The 20,691-nt window shown below is 45.9% G+C and overlaps 1 protein-coding gene across 1 annotated transcript; it reads right to left on the bottom strand.

The window, feature by feature from the left end:
• Window positions 1–276: 276 nt before the first annotated feature.
• Window positions 277–20,110, bottom strand: GFRA3 (GDNF family receptor alpha 3). The gene is made up of 9 exons (XM_004282074.2): window positions 19,932–20,110; window positions 17,337–18,049; window positions 10,157–10,444; window positions 5,344–5,436; window positions 3,698–4,010; window positions 2,121–2,224; window positions 1,817–1,951; window positions 1,319–1,407; window positions 277–1,104 (listed from the first exon to the last, which is right to left on the bottom strand). The coding sequence occupies exons 2-9, from the start codon at window positions 17,407–17,409 to the stop codon at window positions 1,015–1,017; spliced, it is 1,185 nt and encodes a 394-aa protein (XP_004282122.1). The 5' UTR covers window positions 17,410–18,049; window positions 19,932–20,110; the 3' UTR covers window positions 277–1,014.
• Window positions 20,111–20,691: the final 581 nt, after the last annotated feature.

Raw genomic sequence — 20,691 nt, 5'->3', positions numbered from 1 at the left:
GACCCTCCCCCTTCAGCTGCTGTGGCAGATCCCATGCAGCATGCCCAAAATGGCTGGAGCTGGAACAGGTACCCAGTCCACAGCCTCACATAAGTTATTTTTCTTCCAACTCCATGTCAAGTACACAGAGAGGCTGAGAGACTTGCCTGGGGGGTCACATAGCATCTGGTGGCAGGGTTGCTGTGTCTCCTAGATCACCTGGCCTGTGCTCTTGTGTCTGTAACACCCCTAGTTCTATATAAATTCACAGCATGAGACAACGGGAAAAGAGAAAAGTTTTAAGTTAAAATGTTTAATCATGATCCAAGAGGCTAAGGGGACTTTGGGACAGTAGCAGGAAGAAAGCAAGGCCCATATGCTCTAGCTCGTGATGCTCAAATGTTCTGCAGGATCCCTGGGAAGGCAGTAGGTTCCCATTCCCCATTCAGAGGAGGAGACAAGGGGCCAAGAGTCTTGCTCCAGCTTTCCTCACCATGAGGAATGTCTTTCTAGGTTGCTTCAGAACACCCAGCCCTGCCTACCTGGAGAATGCAAGAGAGCGTGACTGATTTGTTAGAGCCTGGGTGATGCTGGTGGGCAGAAGAAAGGGGTAAGGAGAGAGCCTGGTAGAGCTGGACATCACCAGAAGATATGGCTAAAGTCCTAAGGAGGGGCAGCCTGAGTCAGAAGTGAAGGGAATGACCCTGGCAGTCCAGTGGTTAGGACTCCGAGCTTTCACTGCCAAGGGACCAGTTCAATCCCTGGTCGGGGAACTAAGATCCCAAAAGCCAAGCGGCACGGCCAAAAACAACAACAACAACAACACAAAACAAAAAAAGAAGTGAAGGGAATGAGAACTAGGCTAGTCAGCTTCTACTGTGGCCTAATCTGGAGTCAACTGGAGGTGTGGGGTAACGTCAGGGTTGCCATGTTGTATACCAAACCTCCTTCTTGATGCTGTCCTTTCCTCAACCCTTGCAGGCTGCAGGTCAGCTGGGTGTGGTAAAGGAGAAGAGGGCCCCCAGGGAAGTCCAGCTACCAGAGGCTCAGGAGCAGAATCAAGGTAAGTGTACAGGAGAAAAGAGAGGGCACCCAGGGCTGTGGCCTCAGAGCAGGGTTTTTGTTCTGTGGAAAAAATAAAATGGAGTCAGCTCCACCCTTTTCACCACCTTAGCCTCAGTCAAGGCCTGTCCTCCTCCCCTGAGGTGTCTGCTAGAGGTCTAAAATATTCATGACCACAAGGAGTTCACCGCCCCCATCCAATCTCTTGCCTGCCTTGTCTGGGTTTCCCCCAGCTGGTCCAGTAAAGGTAGGAGGAGTGTATCAGAGGAGGCCCTACCTGGCGTTCCATCATGGAAAAGGTAGAGGCTGTCCAGTCCTGGGAGAAGAGTTGGCTGTGAAAACGCATCTTAGCTGCAATGGCCTCCACTGAGGAGAGGAGAGAAGGAAGACTGAAAGCAGGCAGATGTTGGAGATCTCTCAGGCTCCCAAAGAAGGAAAGGGAATGTCTCAGGGACCCTGGGATATGCAAGGGTGGGTGAGTGGCAGCTGGGAATGGGATATTATCTCATTCTGCTTGCTATTCCTTGAGCTGAAGAGTGTCCCTAGGGCCCAGGCAAGTGAAGAGGCAGCATGGCCGGGGATGGGGGTGGGTCACTAATAGAATGGGACAAGGCAGAAAGGCTCAGGTTGGGGAGATGTAAGCCTATGCTGAGAAGGGGGCTGCTCCGTCTGCAGGAGATGGATGGAACCAGTGGACCACAGAGCGGACCCTTTCCCTCTCCCTGGGTCAAGCTGAGCCAGCCACGGGGGCTGGGAGCAGGTGGAGAGCACTCACTGAGGCAGGGGTTTCGGGAGAAGGACTCTTCCAGCTGCTCACACTCCTCCTGCAGATTGCCACTGCCTCGGCAGGTGCAGCTTAAGGCAACACTGGCATTGACGTTGCTGACAAAGTTGGGAGTCATGGCAGTCCCTATGGGGTGAAAAGAGGATTGTCAGTGCCTAAGCCAACCCTACCTTCAGCTCCCATCCTCTCCCACCTGTCTCAGGACCACTCCATGGGGGTTCAGTCTCCAGAGCATTTTCACCCCCCCCCAGGCTGGCCAACCTGTAGGCTTCCTAAACATGCCCCCCAGCCTCACCAATCAGCCCCATGTATGCTCGCAGACATTTGGACTGCTCTGTTGCACAGGTCCCTAGGATGTCCATGGGATGGCAGTGGGTCTGAAAATCCGCCAGGCGCGATCTGGAAGAAGGGAAATTTTAAGAGTCCCTGTTGATGGTGTGGCCTGCAGCCTTCACCTTGCCACAGTGTCACCTTGCTGCCCCTTTAGTTGAGATGCCCATCTTCATGCCTAATCTGCCTCTGCCTTTTTCAGAGCCTGGCCCATGGCGTCCTCCTCAGTGAAGCCTGCTCCTGTCACAATTAAATGCACCATCACCCCAGCCTCCACAGCATATCACTCTAAATTTGGGCTCCACAATCCCTAATTATGAGATCTCAGGCAGTTTCTTCAGTTTCAATTTCCTTGACAGTAAATAGAGATGAAAATAACACTACCTTGAGGATTTTTGTGAGGATGAAGTAAGAGAATACATGTATAGCATTTAACACAGTGCCTGGTATACAGTGAGTGTTCAGTAAATGTTAGATATTATTATTTTTAACACTCATCCTACAATAGGTAAAGCTGGTTATCTTCAGGGGATGGAACGATGAGTATATTTTTGTGTGTATATTTGTGCACTTTTCCTTATATTTTGCTTTGTGTTAGATTGGTGGTTTACTTATCTGTCATCCCCACGCAGTTGCAAACTCCTTGAAGGAAGGGACAGTATCTTAGTCATCTAGCCCAGCACTTGTTATGTAACAGTAATAGTAATATTGGGTTGGCCAAAAAGTTCGTTCGGGTTTTTCCATTAAAAACCCAAATGAACTTTTTGGCCAACCCATAGCTCCCAGCATAATAACAGGCAGCATAACAGAGCCTCTAGGAGCACAGGCTCTAGGCCAGACTACCTATGAAGGAAATCCAAACCTCATTAACAAACCTGACTTACTACCTAGGTGAATTTGAGCAAGTTATTTAAACTTTCTCTGCTGTGGTTTCTTCATTTGTAAACTTAGGATGATAAAAAAAAATAGTAATAATAGCAACTATCTTATAGGGTTCTTGTGAAGCTTAGATAAATTAATAGATGTTAAGTACTTAAAATAGTACTTAGCCCATAGTAAGTAAGTACTCAGTAAGTGTTAGTATTATGATTTTTGAGAGCTCCATGTAATATCTTACAGAAGAGGAAGTGGGACTCAGAGAGGGAAAGTAACTTGCCCAAGGTTATACAGAGAAGTAAGTGGTAGAACCAGGTTGCAAAACAAGGTTGGGGTCTGATTTTGTTTACCTGGAGAGAAAAAAGACTGGAAGGAAATGCTCCCCAAATTATGGTAGATTACCTCCAGGTGACAGGTTTTGAGTGATATTTTAACACAGTTTTATATTTCCTAAAGTTTTTACACTCTCTCTATATAATTTTATTTTATTTTATTTTTTTATAAAAGAGTTTCAGAAAGTATCCAGGGTAGCTACATGGTAAAGTCGGTTCACGGTGCCTTGCGGAGGGGTGGGGGGGGGAGGGTGGTTCAGACCCAGCCCTGCCCAGGAAGGAGGCGCCGAAGGAGTGGTGTCCACCCCGTCTGCCCGCACCCAGCAGCCGGCACCTGCACAGCGGGTCGGACAGGCATATGTGCCACAGCTCCAGGCAGTTGGGGGCCTCCGATGGCAGTGAGCAGCTGGGGGCGATGGTGTTGCGCCGGCGCTGCCCGCAACCCTGGTCGGTGGGCGCGCACGGGCACAGCAGCAGGCCCTGAGCGTGGGGCTCCGACGCCTTCTCGAAAAAGGAGCGCAGCTGCCTTTGGCAAGTGTGGCGCTGGCAGCGGGACCCGGAGCACGCCTCCCCGTACGCCTTGCGCAGCCGGTCACACTTGTCATTAAGAGTGCACAGCATGGCGAACTTGAGGCAGAGGTCCGAGTCTGGGGGGAGAGGGGCACCAAGTCAGCAGTCCTCTCTGCAGACGTGCAGCCCAGCCTCCCCAGGAATCCCGGCAACCCTCTGATTTCACAAGGACGGTAGTGTGAAGGCACTCCTGTCAGGGAGGACTGCACCGAATAAGGCCTTTCCCTCTACCCACAAACAGTATCAGGTATTCGTGAGCCTCTCCCATCCTGCTCCTCAGCTTGCCTAGGTTTAAAAAAAAAAAAAAAAAAAGCCATATACATCTAATCAAACCCTTTCCTCAATCCTATGCAATGAGTGAGATCCCATGGTGGAAATTGTAACCAAGAGGCCCTACAACATTCTAAAGTACTTTCTGGGGAATTCCCTGGCAGTCCAGTGGTTAGGGCTCCCCATTTTCACTTTGCATCCCTGGTAGGGGAACTAGGTTGCATCCCTGGTAGGGGAACTAGGATCCTGCAATCCTCCTGGCACAGAAAAGTACTTTCTGGATTGTCCACAGCAGATGCAACCAAATTCTATTTAGGATTTTGGTTCTGCATCTGTCTATTCTGCCCATCTTTCATTGACTGATGCATGCATAAAACCCCCCATACTCTGAGTCTTGGGAAATTATGGTGATAGTTCTATTAACAGAATATTCCAGCAGTCAGAACAATGGAATAACTGGAATAGGTTATTCCCAGATTCCCTGTAACCTAGAGTTTGTAATACATAAATCTATGCTTTTCTCTCAAAATTCTAATACACAGTACTGACTGTACAACAAAGCTCACATCTTTCTCAAAAAGAGAGTGCATGTGTGTGTTCCTTTCCAATTAATACAACAGCCTCACTTTCCTGAAAAACATGCATCATATTAGTCCTTGCCAGACAGATGGCTCCCCACCCTGAGTCACCCCTGAGGAGTCACGCTCTCTCTCACCATTTTCCCTGCCCAACACCTCGCCCATCCCATTAGAATGGTTGAAAACAAGCAATTTCCTAGTCTTCAGGGACAAAAAGCTACTTTCCTGGCTGCCTCGAATTAGGGTAAATACTCCATTTCAGCACTTTTTTTTTCTGGGACTGCTGCCACTCCCACCAAAGCCTTTGTAGAGATCCACCTTTTGGAACCAGGGCGCTCTAATGGGCTCTCTTGGAATATCTCCCTAATAACTATTGCTCTGTGTTAACTCGTGAGACCAGATCATGCGGCATAGCTCAGACTCTCACCCTGAGAGTGCTTCTTTAGTTACCTGGCAGGCCACAACTCTCTCCCTTCATTCTCCCAGCTTGTGTTCCCCACCAGCCACCCTTCCCTCAGGGTCCAGGCCCTCCCATACCCCAGCCCCAGCTTGCCTTCCACACCTGGTTTGAGCATGTTCAGTTTGCTGAAATTCATTTTCCAGGGTTTTCTGGTCACTGTATCTTCATAGGGAGAGACATCCAGCTCATAGTCACCTAGAGACAAGGTGGGGAGCACCAGAATCCTGAGGATGGGGCTGGGGGTGGGAGCAGGAGGGGTTGAAGCTGCTGGAGAAAAAGAAGTAGCACAGTCTCTACCTAAATAGCTGCATGCTGGGCAGAGGAGAGAAAAAGAACAGGGCCATAAAGGTATAGGCTAGGCTTGACAAATAAACTGGGTTTAATGATAAGAATAATAAAGCTACTGTTTGCTGAGCACACTGTTTACTGGGCACTATGGTGCAAGTGGAAAAAAATATATATATATACATACAATTTCACTTAGTCTTCATAGAAGTCTTTGGGTAGGTAAAAGGAAACTGAGGATAAGAGAGGTTGATTCACTTGCTCAAGTTCACATAAGCTAGTAAATGGAGCCGGGATTTGAAACCTGGATTACCTGATTTCAGAGTCTCTGCTCCTAACTACTACCAGTATCACCTGTGGGCACATAAGCAGGCAAGGGGACTCTGTCTTGTTTCCTCTTGCTATTGGAGAAGGGGCAGTAGTGGACTCTGTTCCAGGCCTGACCACTTGGCTATGGAGATGCATTGCATGCTGAGGTGATGCAAATGAGACTAGATCTGGAACTGAACCTGACTGAGAAAAGCAGAGAAGGGAGAGAAATTATCTGAAAGGAAACACATCTCTTTCAAACACCCCATGGGGCTGTGGGCTCCTTAAGACCTTATAAAATCACTAGGTCTTATAAAATCACTGCATATACAACATTGTTAACCAACTGTACTTCAGTTAAAAAAACAAGATCACTGCATAGCTCATACACATGGTAGGTGCTCAATAAATGTTAAAGACAGAGGTGAGCTTGCAGGGATGTCACCCAATAGGCCTTTGTGAATATGTCTTTAGGCGGGAAGGGATATAGATGATATCAAGCCAACAGGAAAGGATGGTTTGGATGCTTAGGAAGACCTGGGAGCTCCCAAAGGAAAAGAGGTGGAGACAAGAGGATTCAGGGAGAAGTCTCAGTGGAAGTTCTAAAAGAGAAGTGATTAGGATGAGGAGTGGAAATCAGGGAACAAAGAGAGTTTGTTTCCAATTGCTTACTGTCGGAGGATTATACAACCTCACCTGTTGCCTTGTGACTTTTAGGCCACCTATGAGAGGACTGTACTTTCCCACGCTACTGTAAGGCTTGGCCATGTGACTTGCTTTGGCCTGTGGATTGTGAGCTAAAGAGGCATAATCACCTCTAAGTTTCAAGAACTATCATGTGGTCCTGCTTGGCTCTTTTCCATCTACCATCCTGGATCCTCAAATGAAGAAGGCAAGTGGAGCAAAGACAAAGCCAACTCATGGGACTTCCCTGGTGGCGCAGTGGTTAAGAATCCTCCTGCCAATGCAGAGGACACGGGTTCGATCCCTGGTCCAGGAAGGTCCCACGTGCCGTGGAGCAACTAAGCCCGTGCGCCACAACTACTGAGCCTGTGCTCTAGAGCCCGCGAGCCACAACCACTGAAGCCCGCATGCCTAGAGCCCGTGCTCCGCAACAAGAGAAGCCAGCGCAATGAGAAGCCCGCGCACTGCAACGAAGACCCAATGCAGTCAAAAATAGATAAATAAATAAATAACAAAATTGTCCTCCAAAGCCAACTCATGGAAGCCCACAGCAAATGTGTAACATGAACAAAAGATATATTTTTGTTGGTGAAAGCCAGAGATTTGGGGTTGGTTGCATAATTTAGCAAATTCTTATTAAAAATGTAATTGGTCATATAATGGAATCTAAAAAAATAAAATGGTTCTGATGCACCTAGGAGCAGGACAGGAATAAAGACGCAGACATAGAGAGTGGACTTGAGGACACAGGGAGGAGGAAGGGTAATCTGTGATGCAGTGAGAGAGTAGCATTGACACATATACACTACCAAATGTAAAATAGATAGCTAGTGGGAAGCAGCTGCATAGCACAGGGAGATCAGCTCGGTGCTTTGTGACCACCTAGAGGGTTGGGACAGGGAGGGTGGGAGGGAGATGCAAGAGGGAGGGGATATGGGGATATATGTATACATATAGATGATTCATTTTGTTATACAGCAGAAACTAACATAACATTGTAAAGCAATTATACTCCAATAAAGATGTTAAAAAATGTGATTGGTATCTAGAAATGGAGTGCTGAAGTAACAAAAAAGGATCTAAAATAAATGGTATTGGCTTTGGGACTAGGTAGTGGGTGGTGAATAAGCTGTTACTGGGGGCTGGGAAGATGGCAGCCCTCATTATGCAGTGGCAAAGCATTTGGTAAAATTGTTGCCTGCAATAACTTGGAAGGAAGATGATGTACTGAGTGAGCTTGTGCTTTAAGGGGAAGAAGCTGAGAAGCTGAAGATTACTAATATGTCTTGAATGCTGATAGCCACACTTGGCATGGTACTACGAGAAAGATATACACACAGAGAACTGACCAGTTTACACACAGAGAGGAAACAGAAAAGAAAGAATACAGAAATTCTAGGACCTGCAAAATTAAGAAATGCTACTCCTCATATTCAAATAGTAAAAGGTAAAATTGAAAAATGCATTGAGTAATAAGGTCAATTACAACTCAGCCCTGGGCCAGAGACCAATTCAAGTTTGTGGCTATCATGCCCTTTGTGGAGATCTCTCACTGATTAAGACAGTATCCGATAAATCCTGCCTGTTGGACAAATGTTCTCAGGGAAAAAATACTAAGATAGTGGCTCTCCCACAGAAGCTTGATAAGGGCAAGGTACCTCTAATTAGGTCTCAAAAGAGATATATGTCTTGAAAGGGATTATAGGAAAGGCTACTGGCACATGAGGTGACAGAAATCAGACATAAAACGCAATTATGTTTTGAGAGAGTTGTACTGCTAAGAGCCACCAGCCTGGATTAAAAGAGACTCTAACTATTTGAAACTTAAGATGCTCCAACGTTCCTCAGGTAGGAAGCAAGTGGAGAATGCTACTCAATCCCTAAGGAGGTCATAGTCTCCAATGCCCTTTCCAGATGTAGCCCAAGAAAATAATGGGAAACGAAGGACCTCCCAGGGGGCTGGGAAACTCCTGGGCTTTTGCTCCCCAGTGAGCAAAAGCAGGGCCTTTAATTAAAGAGCAATCCCTACTCCCAGGGAAGACAGCCCTTGCAACAATTGTGTGGCAGGACTTCAGAACTGCTATGAATCAATGTCTGCTGTGTGCTTCCCATTACTCCTCTTTCTACCTGAGAGTTTGTTGTGCTTCTCCTGTCCGCATTCCATTACTATATATTGAGTATAGATGGGAAAAGGATGACTTTTTAAAAAAATTTATTTATCTGTATTTTTGGCTGTGTTGGGTCTTCATTGCTGTGTGCGGGCTTTCTCTAGTTGCAGCGAGGGGGGGCTACTAATTATTGCGGTGCACGAGCTCCTCATTGTCGTGGCTTCTCGTTGCAGAGCATGGGCTCTAGGCGCACGGGCTTCAGTAGTGTGGCACGCGGGCTCTAGAGTGCAGGTTCAGTAGTTGTGGCACATGGGCTTAGTTGCTCTGTGGCATGTGGGATCTTCCCAGACCAGGGCTCAAACCTCTGTCCCCTGCATTGGCAGGTGGATTCTTAACCACTGCGCCACCAGGGAAGCCCAGCAGATGACTTGTTAGTGCATAGGTTTCTAGATTAAGAGAAACCACATCCAGACCTGATATAGAAATTATCACAAGATCCTAGACTTGGAGCCTGATGTCCTGCTTAGATAGAATTCTTAGGCACCTTCCTTAGAAAGTGAGTAGGTATATTTTGCTTGTGAAAGGGAGGGAAATGAATGTTTTGACCAACTGGTGGACTATGGTAGATTGCATTATTGTTTACAATTATTTTTGTCCTCCCTGTAAGACTATACATCCTCAGTTATTGCCATGTGATTTTCAGTGTGCCCTGTGGGAGGAATATACTTCCCCTTCCCACTGATGTCAGGTATGACCACGTGATTTGCTTTGTCAATGGAATGTGAGCAGAAGTATTTTATGTAACATCTGAGCAGAAGCTTTTAAAGGCATCAAATGGTTCTGCCATTGTTCATTTCCCTCTGCCATGAGAAGGGAACATCTCAGGTAGAGGCTGTACTGGATCCCAGAATGAAGAGGACACATGACACAGCCAAGACAGAACATGAGCAAGAACTTAACCTTTGTTTTACAAGACCCTGTTGCGTTACTGCAGCACAGTCTAGTAAAAGCTGACTGATACGGAAGGGGATCTCCAGAGTCAGAGGAAGCTCCTCTCTTTGGCTCTTCCAGTGCCTTCCGTCTTTTATCATCTCTTGTCTGGTTAATGAATATCCTCTCTGTTAAAGGCTGGACCAGGACACTGCCTCCCAGGCTCTCTGAACCTATGGATTATGTTGTATTTGCAGCCTGTTTATGAGTTAAGACCATTTCCCTCCATTTCGTCTCCATATCTGTCTGTTCCAGGAGCTCCCCATGTTGGGCCTTAGCCTGGTTCAGAGACCTTCCAAGAGGCAGCTACATGTTTCCAGATTTAAAAAAAAGGGGAAAGTAGTGAGAAGGGAGGGCAGTACTGTGGGGCCCAAAAGCGTACTGCCAATTCCTCCTTCCATTTCTTACTGACGTCAAATGCAGAGCTTCATTATCATCCCTGTCAGAATCTACCATGCGGCCCATATCCAGCAGGATTAAAAAACAACTCCCAAGAGCCATCTTCCCTAGCTTAGCCCGCTCTAGGATGGGGGCCTCACCAAGGCTACGGGCAGGGTGAACGGTCCAGTAGATGTCCAGGCAGGTAGCTTGGTTCTTCATGCGCCGATGGCATGTGCAGCTCATCAGAGAACTATTCCTGAGTTGCTGTGCTGCCTCCATGCAGTCCTCAGGGACTGAAGGCTCCTCTGCAGGTGATGAGGTGCTTATACTAGAGGCACAGGAATTCAAGTAGTGGTAGGTAGCATTGCAAGTGGGATCGGCCTGGCACTTCCTCCTGGCCTGGATACAGCTGTTCACGAGCCGGCCTTCTGTGGGGAGGTGGTCCCCTGTGGAGGGAGAGAGATCATATAAGGTCAGAGTAGCTGTCTGGGAGAACCTAGTAATAAGGTAGGGTGGAGGGATTCTGGATGAAATCTTTAGCAGTAAAGTCTTGGGGCGGCACAAAGGCCTTTAGCGGGGAGAAAGAAGTCCAGTAGGAGTAGAGGGTCTGCAGCTGTCACAATATGGACAGAAGAGATCAGGCTCAAGAAGAGAGGGGGGTTTGATGAAGACAAACTGTTCAGCCTCCTGGGAGGGGGAGGGGGACATTATTTGAAGCTGAGCCTGATGGCCCAGCCAGGCACTGGGAAGAGGGCCCTGAGCAGAGCTATGCCATGGACAGGGATAGCATCATAACCAGAGAGCTGAAAATGTGCATGGGAGTGCTAAATGACACTTAGCAACAACTCTGAGTCTTCCATTAAAAGTCACTTAAGGGGGGCTTCCCTGGTGGCACAGTGGTTGGGAGTCCGCCTGCCGATTCAGGGGACACGGGGTCATGCCCCGGTCCGGGAAGATCCCGCATGCTGTGGAGCGGCTGGGCTCGTGAGCCATGGCCGCTGAGCCTGCGCGTCCGGAGCCTATGCTCCGCGATGGGAGAGGCCACAACAGTGAGAGGCCCGCATACCGCAAAAAAAAAAAAAAAAAAAGTCACTTAAGGGGAATTCTCTGGCGGGCCAGTGGTTAGGACTCGGCACTTTCACTGCCGGGGCCCAGGTTTGATCCGTGGTCAGGGAATGAAAATCCTACAAGCTGCGCAGTGCAGCAAAAAAAAAAAAAGTCACTTAAAAATACCTTACAGTGGGAACTGGTTGGGGTTGGGGTGGGGGGCTTTTACAGATTCTGTCACTCACTCAGGAATATCAAGGTTGGTTATAGTTCAGTTCTGGAGAAAGGACTTAGGGTCCCTATCAAGTGGTAATAGCACACCATCACCCCCCAGTTTTTCAAGGCAGAACATCTAGGAGTCATTCTGAATTCTTCTCTTTCCTTCACATTCTATGTTCAATCCAGTAAGTCCTGTCAACTCCACTACATATCTGGAATCTGTCCACTTCTTTCCACAGCTATCACCACCTCCTTAGCTCAAGCCACCATCAACTCTTGTCTGAACTAGTTGAGAGTCCTTATTGGTCTCAGTGATTCCACCTTCCAAATTCATTCTACCATACCATTCAGCCATCTTTTTTTGTTTTCCAGCTTTATGGAGATATAATTGACATACAACATTGTTTAAGCTTTAGGTATACAACATGATGATTTATGTATATATTGTAAAATGTTACCATAGTAAGATTAGACGTGTTAACAATAAGATGTGTTAAAATTAACACATCCTTCACTTCACATAATTACCTTTCTTTTTGTTGTTGCATTCATCTTTTTTAAGAATTTTTTTAGGTTGGAAAACATTTTTATTGGGGTAAAATTCATGCCTGGTGATCATTCTGAAATGTATAGAAATAGCAAATCACTATGTTGTACACCAGGAACATAGTACTGTAGGTCAATTATACTTCAAAAACAAACTCATAGGAAAAGAAATCAGATTTGCAGTTACCAGAGGCAGAGGGTGGGGAGGGAGAACTGGATGAAGGTAGTCAAAAGGCACACACTTTATTTTTTTTATTATTTTTTTAAACATCTTTATTGGAGTATAATTGCTTTACAATGGTGTGTTAGTTTTTGCTTTATAATAAAGTGAATCAGTTATACATATACATATGTTCCCATATCTCTTCCCTCTTGCATATCCCTCCCTCCCACCCTCCCTATCCCACCCCTCTAGGTGGTCACAAAGCACCGAGCTGATCTCCCTGTGCCATGCAGCTGCTTCCCACTAGCTATCTATTTTACGTTTGGTAGTGTATATATGTTCATGCTACTCTCTCACTTTGTCACAGCTTACCCTTCCCCCTCCCCATATCCTCAAGTCCATTCTCTAGTAGGTCTGTGTCTTTATTCCCGTCTTACCCCTAGGTTCTTCATGACCTTTTTTTTTTTTTCCTTAGATTCCATATATATGTGTTAGCATACGGTATTTTGTTTTTCTCTTTCTGACTTACTTCACTCTGTATGACAGACTCTAGGTCCATCCACCTCACAACAAATAACTCAATTTCGTTTCTTTTTATACAAACTTCATTTTAAAAAGAAAAAGAGAAAGAAAAAAATTCATGCAACATAAAATTAATTATCTTAAAGGGTACAGTTAAGTGGCATTTAGTACATTCACCATGCTATACGACCATCACTTCTAATTCCAATTCATTTTCATCACCCTAATAGGAAGCCCATACCCATTAAACAGTCACTCTCCATCCTCCCTTTCCCCTAGTCTCTGGCAACCACTAGTCTGCTTTCTGTCTCTACACATTTACCTATTCTAGTATTTCATGTAAATAGAGCCATAAAATATATACTCTTTTGTATCTAGCTTCTTTCACCTAACATGCTGTTTCCAAGGTTCATCCACATTGTGGCATATATCAATATTTCATTCTTTCTTATGAATATTTCATTGTATGGATATACCATATTTTGTTTACCTAAATGTTAGTTGATGTACATTTGGGTTGTTTCCACCTTTTGGTTATTGTGAACAGTGCTAAGTGAAGAATCATGTACAAGTATTTGCTTGAATACCTGTATTCATTTCTCTTGGGTGTATACGCAGGAGTGGAATTGCTGGGTCATATGTTAATTCTATGTTTAACTTTTTGATGAACCATCAAATTGTTTTCCACAGTGGTTGTCCCATTTTACATTCCTATTAGCAATGCATGAGGGTGGTTCCAATTTCTCTACATACTTGCCAACTCGTGTTTTCTGTTTTTTGCTCTGTTTTTATAGCCATCCTTGTGGGTGTGAGGTAGTATCTCACTGTGGTTTTCACTTGCATTTCTCTAATAACTAATGATATTGAGCATATTTTCATGTGTTTGTTAGCCATTTGTATATCATGTTTGGTAATAAATTAATTAAAGTATAACATATAGAAAAATACATAAATCAAAAATATATAGTTTAATTTCAAATTATATACACCTGTGTAACCAGATCCCCAGGTAAAGAACCAGAACATTACCAGCACCCCAGAATCCATCTGCCAGTCACCATCTTCCCAATGAAGTAAATATAATACAATATCCTGATTTCTAACATTAGCAATTTGTTTTGCCTGTTTTTCAATCATACAACATGTGCTTTTGGTGTTTTGGCTTCTTTTGCTCAATATTACGTTTCTAAAATTCACCCACACTGATATGTATAGTCGTAAATAGCTTATTTTCACTGCTGTATAGCAATCCATTGTGTGAATATAACATAATTCTAATACTGACTAGCATTATATGGGATCAGCTCTTAAAAACTGTAAATCAGATGATCTCATTTCTCTGCTTAAATCCCTCCAACAGCTTCCATTGAACTTAGGTTAAGATCTAGTTTATGTGCCTTGGTTTACAAAACCTTGTAAAAACCTGGTCCCTGCCCACCTCTCTAATCTTACCTCCTGCTCTCTCTTCCTCTCCCACTTCCCTCCATCTGCACTGGCCTTCTTTCTGTTTTGAATGCTCTTCCACCTGATCTTCACATGGCATGTCATCTCACAAAGGCCATCCCCAACCAACCAATGTAAAATAGCCCCCCAGCTACTCTAACACACTGTTGTTCCAATTCTCTGCATAGCACTTATCACCACTTGATTTTTTTTTATTTTTATGGGGTTTTTTTTTGCGGTACGCGGGCCCCTCACAGCTGTGGCCTCTCCCGTTGTGGAGCACAGGCTCCGGCCGCGCAGGCTCAGCGGCCATGGCTTACAGGCCCAGCTGCTCCGCGGCACGCAGGATCCTCCCGGACCGGGGCACGAACTTGCGTCCCCTGCATCGGCAGGCGGACTCTCAACCACTGCACCACCAGGGAAGCCCAACCACTTGATATTTTTTTACTTCATTTTTTACTATCTCCCCAGCTAGACTTCCATGTCTATCTTATCACTACTCTGTTGCCAGTGCCTAGAACAGGGCTTGTTCTTTGTAAGTGCCTACTAATATTTTAAAAATGACCACATAACAGAGACATTTTATGAGCCACCCTGATAACTTCTCTGGGCCCCTTCTCTCTACTTATAATCAAAGAGTCCCAAAATTAGGAGGGGCCTCTGAGTTTAGGTAGTCCAACCTTCTCTTCCAATCACATAATAATCAATTAGATTACTTATTAAAATGCAGATTTCTGAGCCCTAGCACGAACTACCAAATCAGAACCTCTGGTGATAAAGCCTGGGAATCTGAATTTTAGTAAGTTTACTGGAGAGAATGATGTAACCTAAAGTTTGAGAATTGGTGCCATATCCAATGTGTAAAAAAAGACAGGATCAGTAGTACTGATTTTTCCTTTTGCTTCAGGTTCCAATACGCCTCAGCATGGCATTATTACTCTTTTAATTTAAAATTTTGGTATTTTGTTCATAATGGATTTTTGGTATTAATTTTGATTTTTAAAAAGGGGGTTGGATTAAACCAGAGTTTCTCAATGCACGGGATGGGGAAGAGAGAGGATGGGCCCATTTGGGGGGTGTATCAGAATTTCCAAAGGGAACGTGTGGTTCAAAAAAGCATATTTACAGACCTACTAGAGAATGGACTTGAGGATACGGGGAGGGGGAAGGGTAAGCTGGGACAAAGTGAGAGAGTGGCATGGACATATATACACTACCAAATGTAAAACAGATAGCTAGCGGGAAGCAGCCGCATAGCACAGGGAGATCAGCTTGGTGCTTTGTGCCCACCTAGAGGAGTGGGATAGGGAGGGTGGGAGGGAGGGAGACGCAAGAGGGAAGAGATATGGGGACATATGTATATGTATAACTGATTCACTATGTTATAAAGCAGAAACTAACACACCATTGTAAAGCAATTATACTCCAATAAAGATGTTAAAAAAATCACATAAAAAAGCATATTTGACAATTTCATATGTGGAAGATGAACAAAAAAACTTTTTTTAATGCAACTAGTTTTTTTATTAAACTATTTTATATTGGAGTACAGTTGATTAACAATGTGTTAGTTTCAGGTGTACAGCAAAGTGATTCAGTTATACATATACATGTATCTATTCTTTTTCAAATTCTTTTCCTATTTAGGCTGTTAAATAATATTGAGCAGAGTTCCCTGTGCTATACAGTAGGTCCTTGTTGGCTATCCATTTTAAATATAGCAGTGTGCACATGTCAATCCCAAACTCCCTAACTATTCCTCCCTCCAACCCTTCCTACCTGCTAACCATGAGGTCGTTCTCTAAGTCTATGAGTCTGTTTCTGTTCTGTAAGTTCATTTGTATCATTAAAAAAATTCTGAAATTTCAAAATTTATTTAAGGAAGACATGAGATTTTTATCTTTATCAAAAGGGGACATGGATTTAAACAGTTTGAGAAATGCTGAATGTTTAAGATGTTACTTCTGGTAGGTACCCAGAAAGTGCTTGCTGAAAGAAATGTAGCAGGTCCAAGTCTCATTGCTTTAACTGGACTAAATATTGAGTCGTAACAATTTTCAAAAGTAAACCTCTCTCATTTCTAAGCTGACAGTTCACCAAGTGTGAGTAGTAGTAGATTTAAGGGCATTGCAGCTCAACAAAAGAAGGTGGGGGTCACGTTAAGTTTCATCATTAACAGGTGGTAACTTGTTCCACTAAATTGGTCATGAGGAAGGTATTTAAAATTTACCCCTGATCCTGACATACAGCCATACTGTTAGGGTTAGTGAAATATCCTGGGCAGTCCAATCAGATCAGTAAAGTCTTGCTGCTCTGATTTACTAATGAAGTCAGTCTGGACAGACCAGTACTTTCCTTCCTTCCTTCTATATCTGTCTCTCAGCCAAGATTGCACTTCTGCAGTCCTACTTTGTGGACTGAGGTCATGTGTAGATATGTGGTCTCTGACTCACGATTCCCTCCAGGCAGGCTCTGGACAGGAGCCCCACAATGAGATTCCATGCACCCATCCCACTCCCAAAGGCCACGTGCATGCTCCTTGGGGGGATGGCATAGTTCTAAAACCCGGCCTTTAACTATGTATTCCACAAAACACCTATTGTGGATTTATAACAGGGCAAGGCACTGTTGCTGGGCAGCTTGCACGGAAAGGCCATCTTGCCCACTAGTGAGTTTTCCCCTCCAATTTAAATAATAATAAAGTATATCCTGAAGAGAGGGTTTGTTGATGGTGAGCAATACTCTCAATCACACAACCAAATAATGATGGTGGCAAGTTTTGGGAAGCAGTTTTCAACCTTAATTTGTGACGTCAGTTGTGTTTGTTTGTTTGTTTTTTCCATGAAAGTGCAGAGTGCTAACCACTGGACGGCCAGGGAGTTCCCAATGACAAGTCAGCCCTAACAAATACTTCTCCAGCTTCACCAGTACCTAGTATCCACTTCCGCAGTCCTTACATGGGGTGGAAGAGGTGAAGCCCATGTGGAGCAAAAGGCAGTCCTGCTTCTGACTCTCCCCGCCCCCTAGAGATGCTGTAGTGGTAGTGGCCTAGCTGCTGGCTGTTCTGTGACTGTACAGACGCACTTCAAACGGGGGAAGAGGGGGAACGAGGAGCGAAGAGATGCTTGGGTGCCCTGGTCATGGCTGGCACTCAATCTACAAGTTAAGTCACTGGACGAGGTGTGGAACCCAGCCCCTTCCTGACACCCTGGGCTTCCTCCTCCAGTTCCCCAGGCTCGGACAGACGGACGCCCCGCACCAGGCAGCAGTGTGGGGCCTGAGACCTCTCTGGGCACTGGTGCCGTGACCCCACCTACATGGTCACCACCACCACTCACCACCACCCCAGCCCCCGCCCCAGCCGGAGTGGACTCCGCGGACGCACAGACGACACTCACCCGCTCGGAGCAGCAGCGGCAGCAGCAGCAGGAGTGCAGGCAGCATTGGTCGTGGGCTCGGGGGGCGCGCCATTGGCGGGGTGCGCTAGCCGACTGTCGGCGTCCCACGGCGCTCTGCCTGCACCAGGCGCTGAGCGCCCTCTCCCCTCGCGCTGGAGCTCTGCGAGCGGGGCTCCTCCGCTGGCGCCTCCCACCACCGCCTCCTGCCCCGCCTCGCGCGCGCGGCGCCAACACGCTCCCACCAGGGTCCCGGGCGCCGCCCTCCAACTCCAAAGTGGACGGACGCACCACGCCGACTCTCCTCCTGGACCGGCAGGGCTGGGGTGAGGGCGAGCGAGGGCACGCGATCCGGAGCGGCCGGTCTTTGGCTCTGAAGAGTGCTCCACCCCAGCCGGCCCACATGCTGTCAGCCGCCAACTTCGTTTAGAGGAGGACTTCTACCCAAGACAGTGTGGAAACTGTCAATGGAAACTCGCCATCTCTGGGGTCCAGATATTTATTAAGAAAAAAAGCATCCTGTCTCACTTTCCGGAACCCCCTCTACCACCAAGGAACAACCAACCCAAATGAAATAACAAAACTTGAACAAACGCACAAGGGCACTTACATTTCAAGTATATTTTTTCTTTTAGAATTTGCACATCTGTGATTTCATTTCGCCTCGTAAATATCTTCAAGGGTGAGATTCGGTTGTTGTTATTAACCCCAAGATTCTGCAAAGATGGATCCCAGACAGGTGAAATGGCTTTGCTGGGAACAAACCTGAGGCCAGATCCCAGGACCTTTGCTAGACTAGACTCCTCCAAAATTCAGCCCCTTCAGTGTCATGAGGGAGGATGGAAGGATCAAACTTCCCTCAGACTAAATTGTGGAGATCTCCCTGGACAAAAGATCACTGAGAAAGGTGGCTAGAGAGACCATTTAGGAGCCTCATCATTTTCAGATTATGGTTAAGAGACCAAGCTACTCTACCAACATTAAATACTTAGGAGAACCCAGGACTTCTACATATAAAGATAAGGGTATTTATTAGACTAATTTATTGAGTTGATTCCCACCTGCTCCCAGGATAAAGACAGAGGCAGAATGACTTGGTAGAATGAGAACTAAACAGTACTTAGAGAAGACGGTAATGAAAGGAATTGGAGGGTTTCCTCCCCTAACCTTCCAGCCAAGCCCTCTCCTACTTCCACAGCCCACCTGGCAGAGGGCCAGGAGGGAGGGTACTGAGAAATGCAATATAGACCTCTGAGATTTATTGGCTGCTGCTTCTGAATATGGCCATCCTGCTGTGGCCTCTGGGGGGCATTTGCCGATGTAATCAGCCCAGAAAGACAGTCATTCCAGCCAGGGTGTAAATCACCCTTCACAAAGCTAGGAGAGAGACATGTGGTCCTAGATAAGGAAGGAGACTGATGCGGCCTCTTGTGCCCTTTTCTCCCTTCTCCTGCCCAGGGGGAGCTGATTCCTGAGCTGTAATGCACTTTAAATGGAGTTTGTGCTTCATTTTAATCTATATCTGCCCTGCCAGTCTTACAGGAGAGCTGTGAAAGTGAACATCTGGCTACTCAGCTTTTGTACAGGGCCTGTTTCCCCCCAGTTCCACCTCTGTGTACCTTTCCCAAGTCCTTCCCTCCAGTAAGATTAGAAAACCTGTGGCTGGGGAGCTGACAGCCCCCACTTTCCACTTCACTCTGGCAATAGTTTCAAAATGGGATTTACAAGGCAAAAGGTAACAATTTCAGGTGGTTGGGATGCTAGGAAAGGGTGCTATGAATCAACAAAGATGTGGGGTGTTCAAGGGGTGTCACTTCTGCTTACTCCTTCAACAACCAAGGCAAATCAAGTTTGGGGTAGGAGGGTAACTTTGGAAAAGGCATTTGCTCAGGGTGCCTACTCAGTGGGTCCACTCAGTGCTCTCCCCACGAAATGGACCAGGAAGGCAGGAACAAGGTCAAGCCAATGGGCTGAAAGCAATATCCAATTCCACCTGTAAAAGGCCAGCCTCTTTTTGAGAGTAAATGAGATACTTGGAGCATATTCCTGTCTGGGCACTGCGCTGGTGAGCTTGACATCACTGGGCCTTTAATGAGGATTGGTAACCAAGACTAGTGGAGGGTTGTGGAAGCCTCTGCAAATACATATGACTCCAAGACTAATATTGACAGATCCTCCAGCACACTGTCTCCCCACCAACCATGTCCTCTGTGACTTGCCAACACCTGCTAGATAAGCAGCATTGTCATTGGGAACCTTGTGGGTAATGACAAATGAGCCAATACTTTCTACAAAGATGTTACTCAGCCATCATTCAATTCAATAATGTCTTTTGAGATTGATTATGGGTTCAGCTTTGTGCCAGGTGCAGAAATGATTGAGACACAAACTGCCCTGGGAGGCCTTACAAACCACTGATTGGGGCTCAAAGGTCCAAAGACTCTGTACCTAACTCCACTTTCATTTGTAATCTTGGTTTTCTGCCTTCTATCAAGCCCTCTCTCACCGTTGAGCTTTCATTCCTGTTGCTATCCTTAGCTAATCCAGGTGTTAGCAGTTTAGTGAAAAACAGTTAAGAGAACAAGCTTTACAGACTACCTGGTTTCAGATGCCATTTCCAACACATGCTGGGTAATCTCGGGCATGTCACTTAATTTTTCTGTGCTTCAGTTTCTTCATCTGTAAAATTAATAGCAGCATTCACTTCATATAACCATTGTGAGGATTAAACAAGTATACGCTGAGTAAAGGGTTTAGCTTAGTGCCTGACACATAGTGAACACAGAATGATATCACCCCAGGAGGCAGGCAGGAGTTCATTGTTCTATGAACTCAGCCACCCCCTACCACCAGACCTACTGCTTTGGAGCTAAGGCTAGTTCTTCTTCCTTTTGCTGAATATGCTAGTGGGCCGGAGTGCTTGTAGGGATGGGAACAAAAAGAATCATTTTCTACCTTGTCAGTTTCTTGAGGGCAGGAACTGTGTCCTATTATTGAATGCCTGTGGTACTTAGAATTGACATCCCTAGAGAGGAACTGGTGTTTCCCTAACATTTGCCTGAACTGAGTGGGGAAAGAAAATCGTCCACGTCTCCCACTTTATATGCCTGGTAAGGAAAGGGAAATGCTTTCCTCTCTGTAGCAGAGGTCAGCCAGGTCCTGGGGCTGAGAATCAAGCAGGAAGCAGTATTCAGACCAAAAGGTTTCCATTCTTTATTACTTGACTTCATGATGAACGAATACCAGTCAGTGCAAGGACACCAGAGCAGAGCTAACCCCCTATATAGCCTCGTGTGGAGGTTCCTGGGCTGGGGTCTTAGTGTCTGCCCTTAGCCTCATTTCGCAAACCCCAGCAACC

This window comes from Orcinus orca, chromosome 3, assembly GCF_937001465.1.
Source record: "Orcinus orca chromosome 3, mOrcOrc1.1, whole genome shotgun sequence".
NCBI lineage: Eukaryota > Metazoa > Chordata > Mammalia > Artiodactyla > Delphinidae > Orcinus > Orcinus orca.
The sequence above is the reverse complement of the archived record's forward strand: the minus strand, read 5'-3'. Positions and strand labels throughout refer to the sequence as shown.

Coding starts and splice junctions, on each gene's coding strand:
- GFRA3 (XM_004282074.2), bottom strand. CDS start 17,409: ATGGCGCGCCCCCCGAGCCCACGACCAATGCTGCCTGCACTCCTGCTG. Junction 10,445..17,336: donor GCCGCTGCTGCTCCGAGCGG/GTGAGTGTCGTC, acceptor CTCCCTCCACAG/GGGACCACCTCCCCACAGAA. Junction 1,952..2,120: donor AGCATACATGGGGCTGATTG/GTGAGGCTGGGG, acceptor TTCACCCCATAG/GGACTGCCATGACTCCCAAC.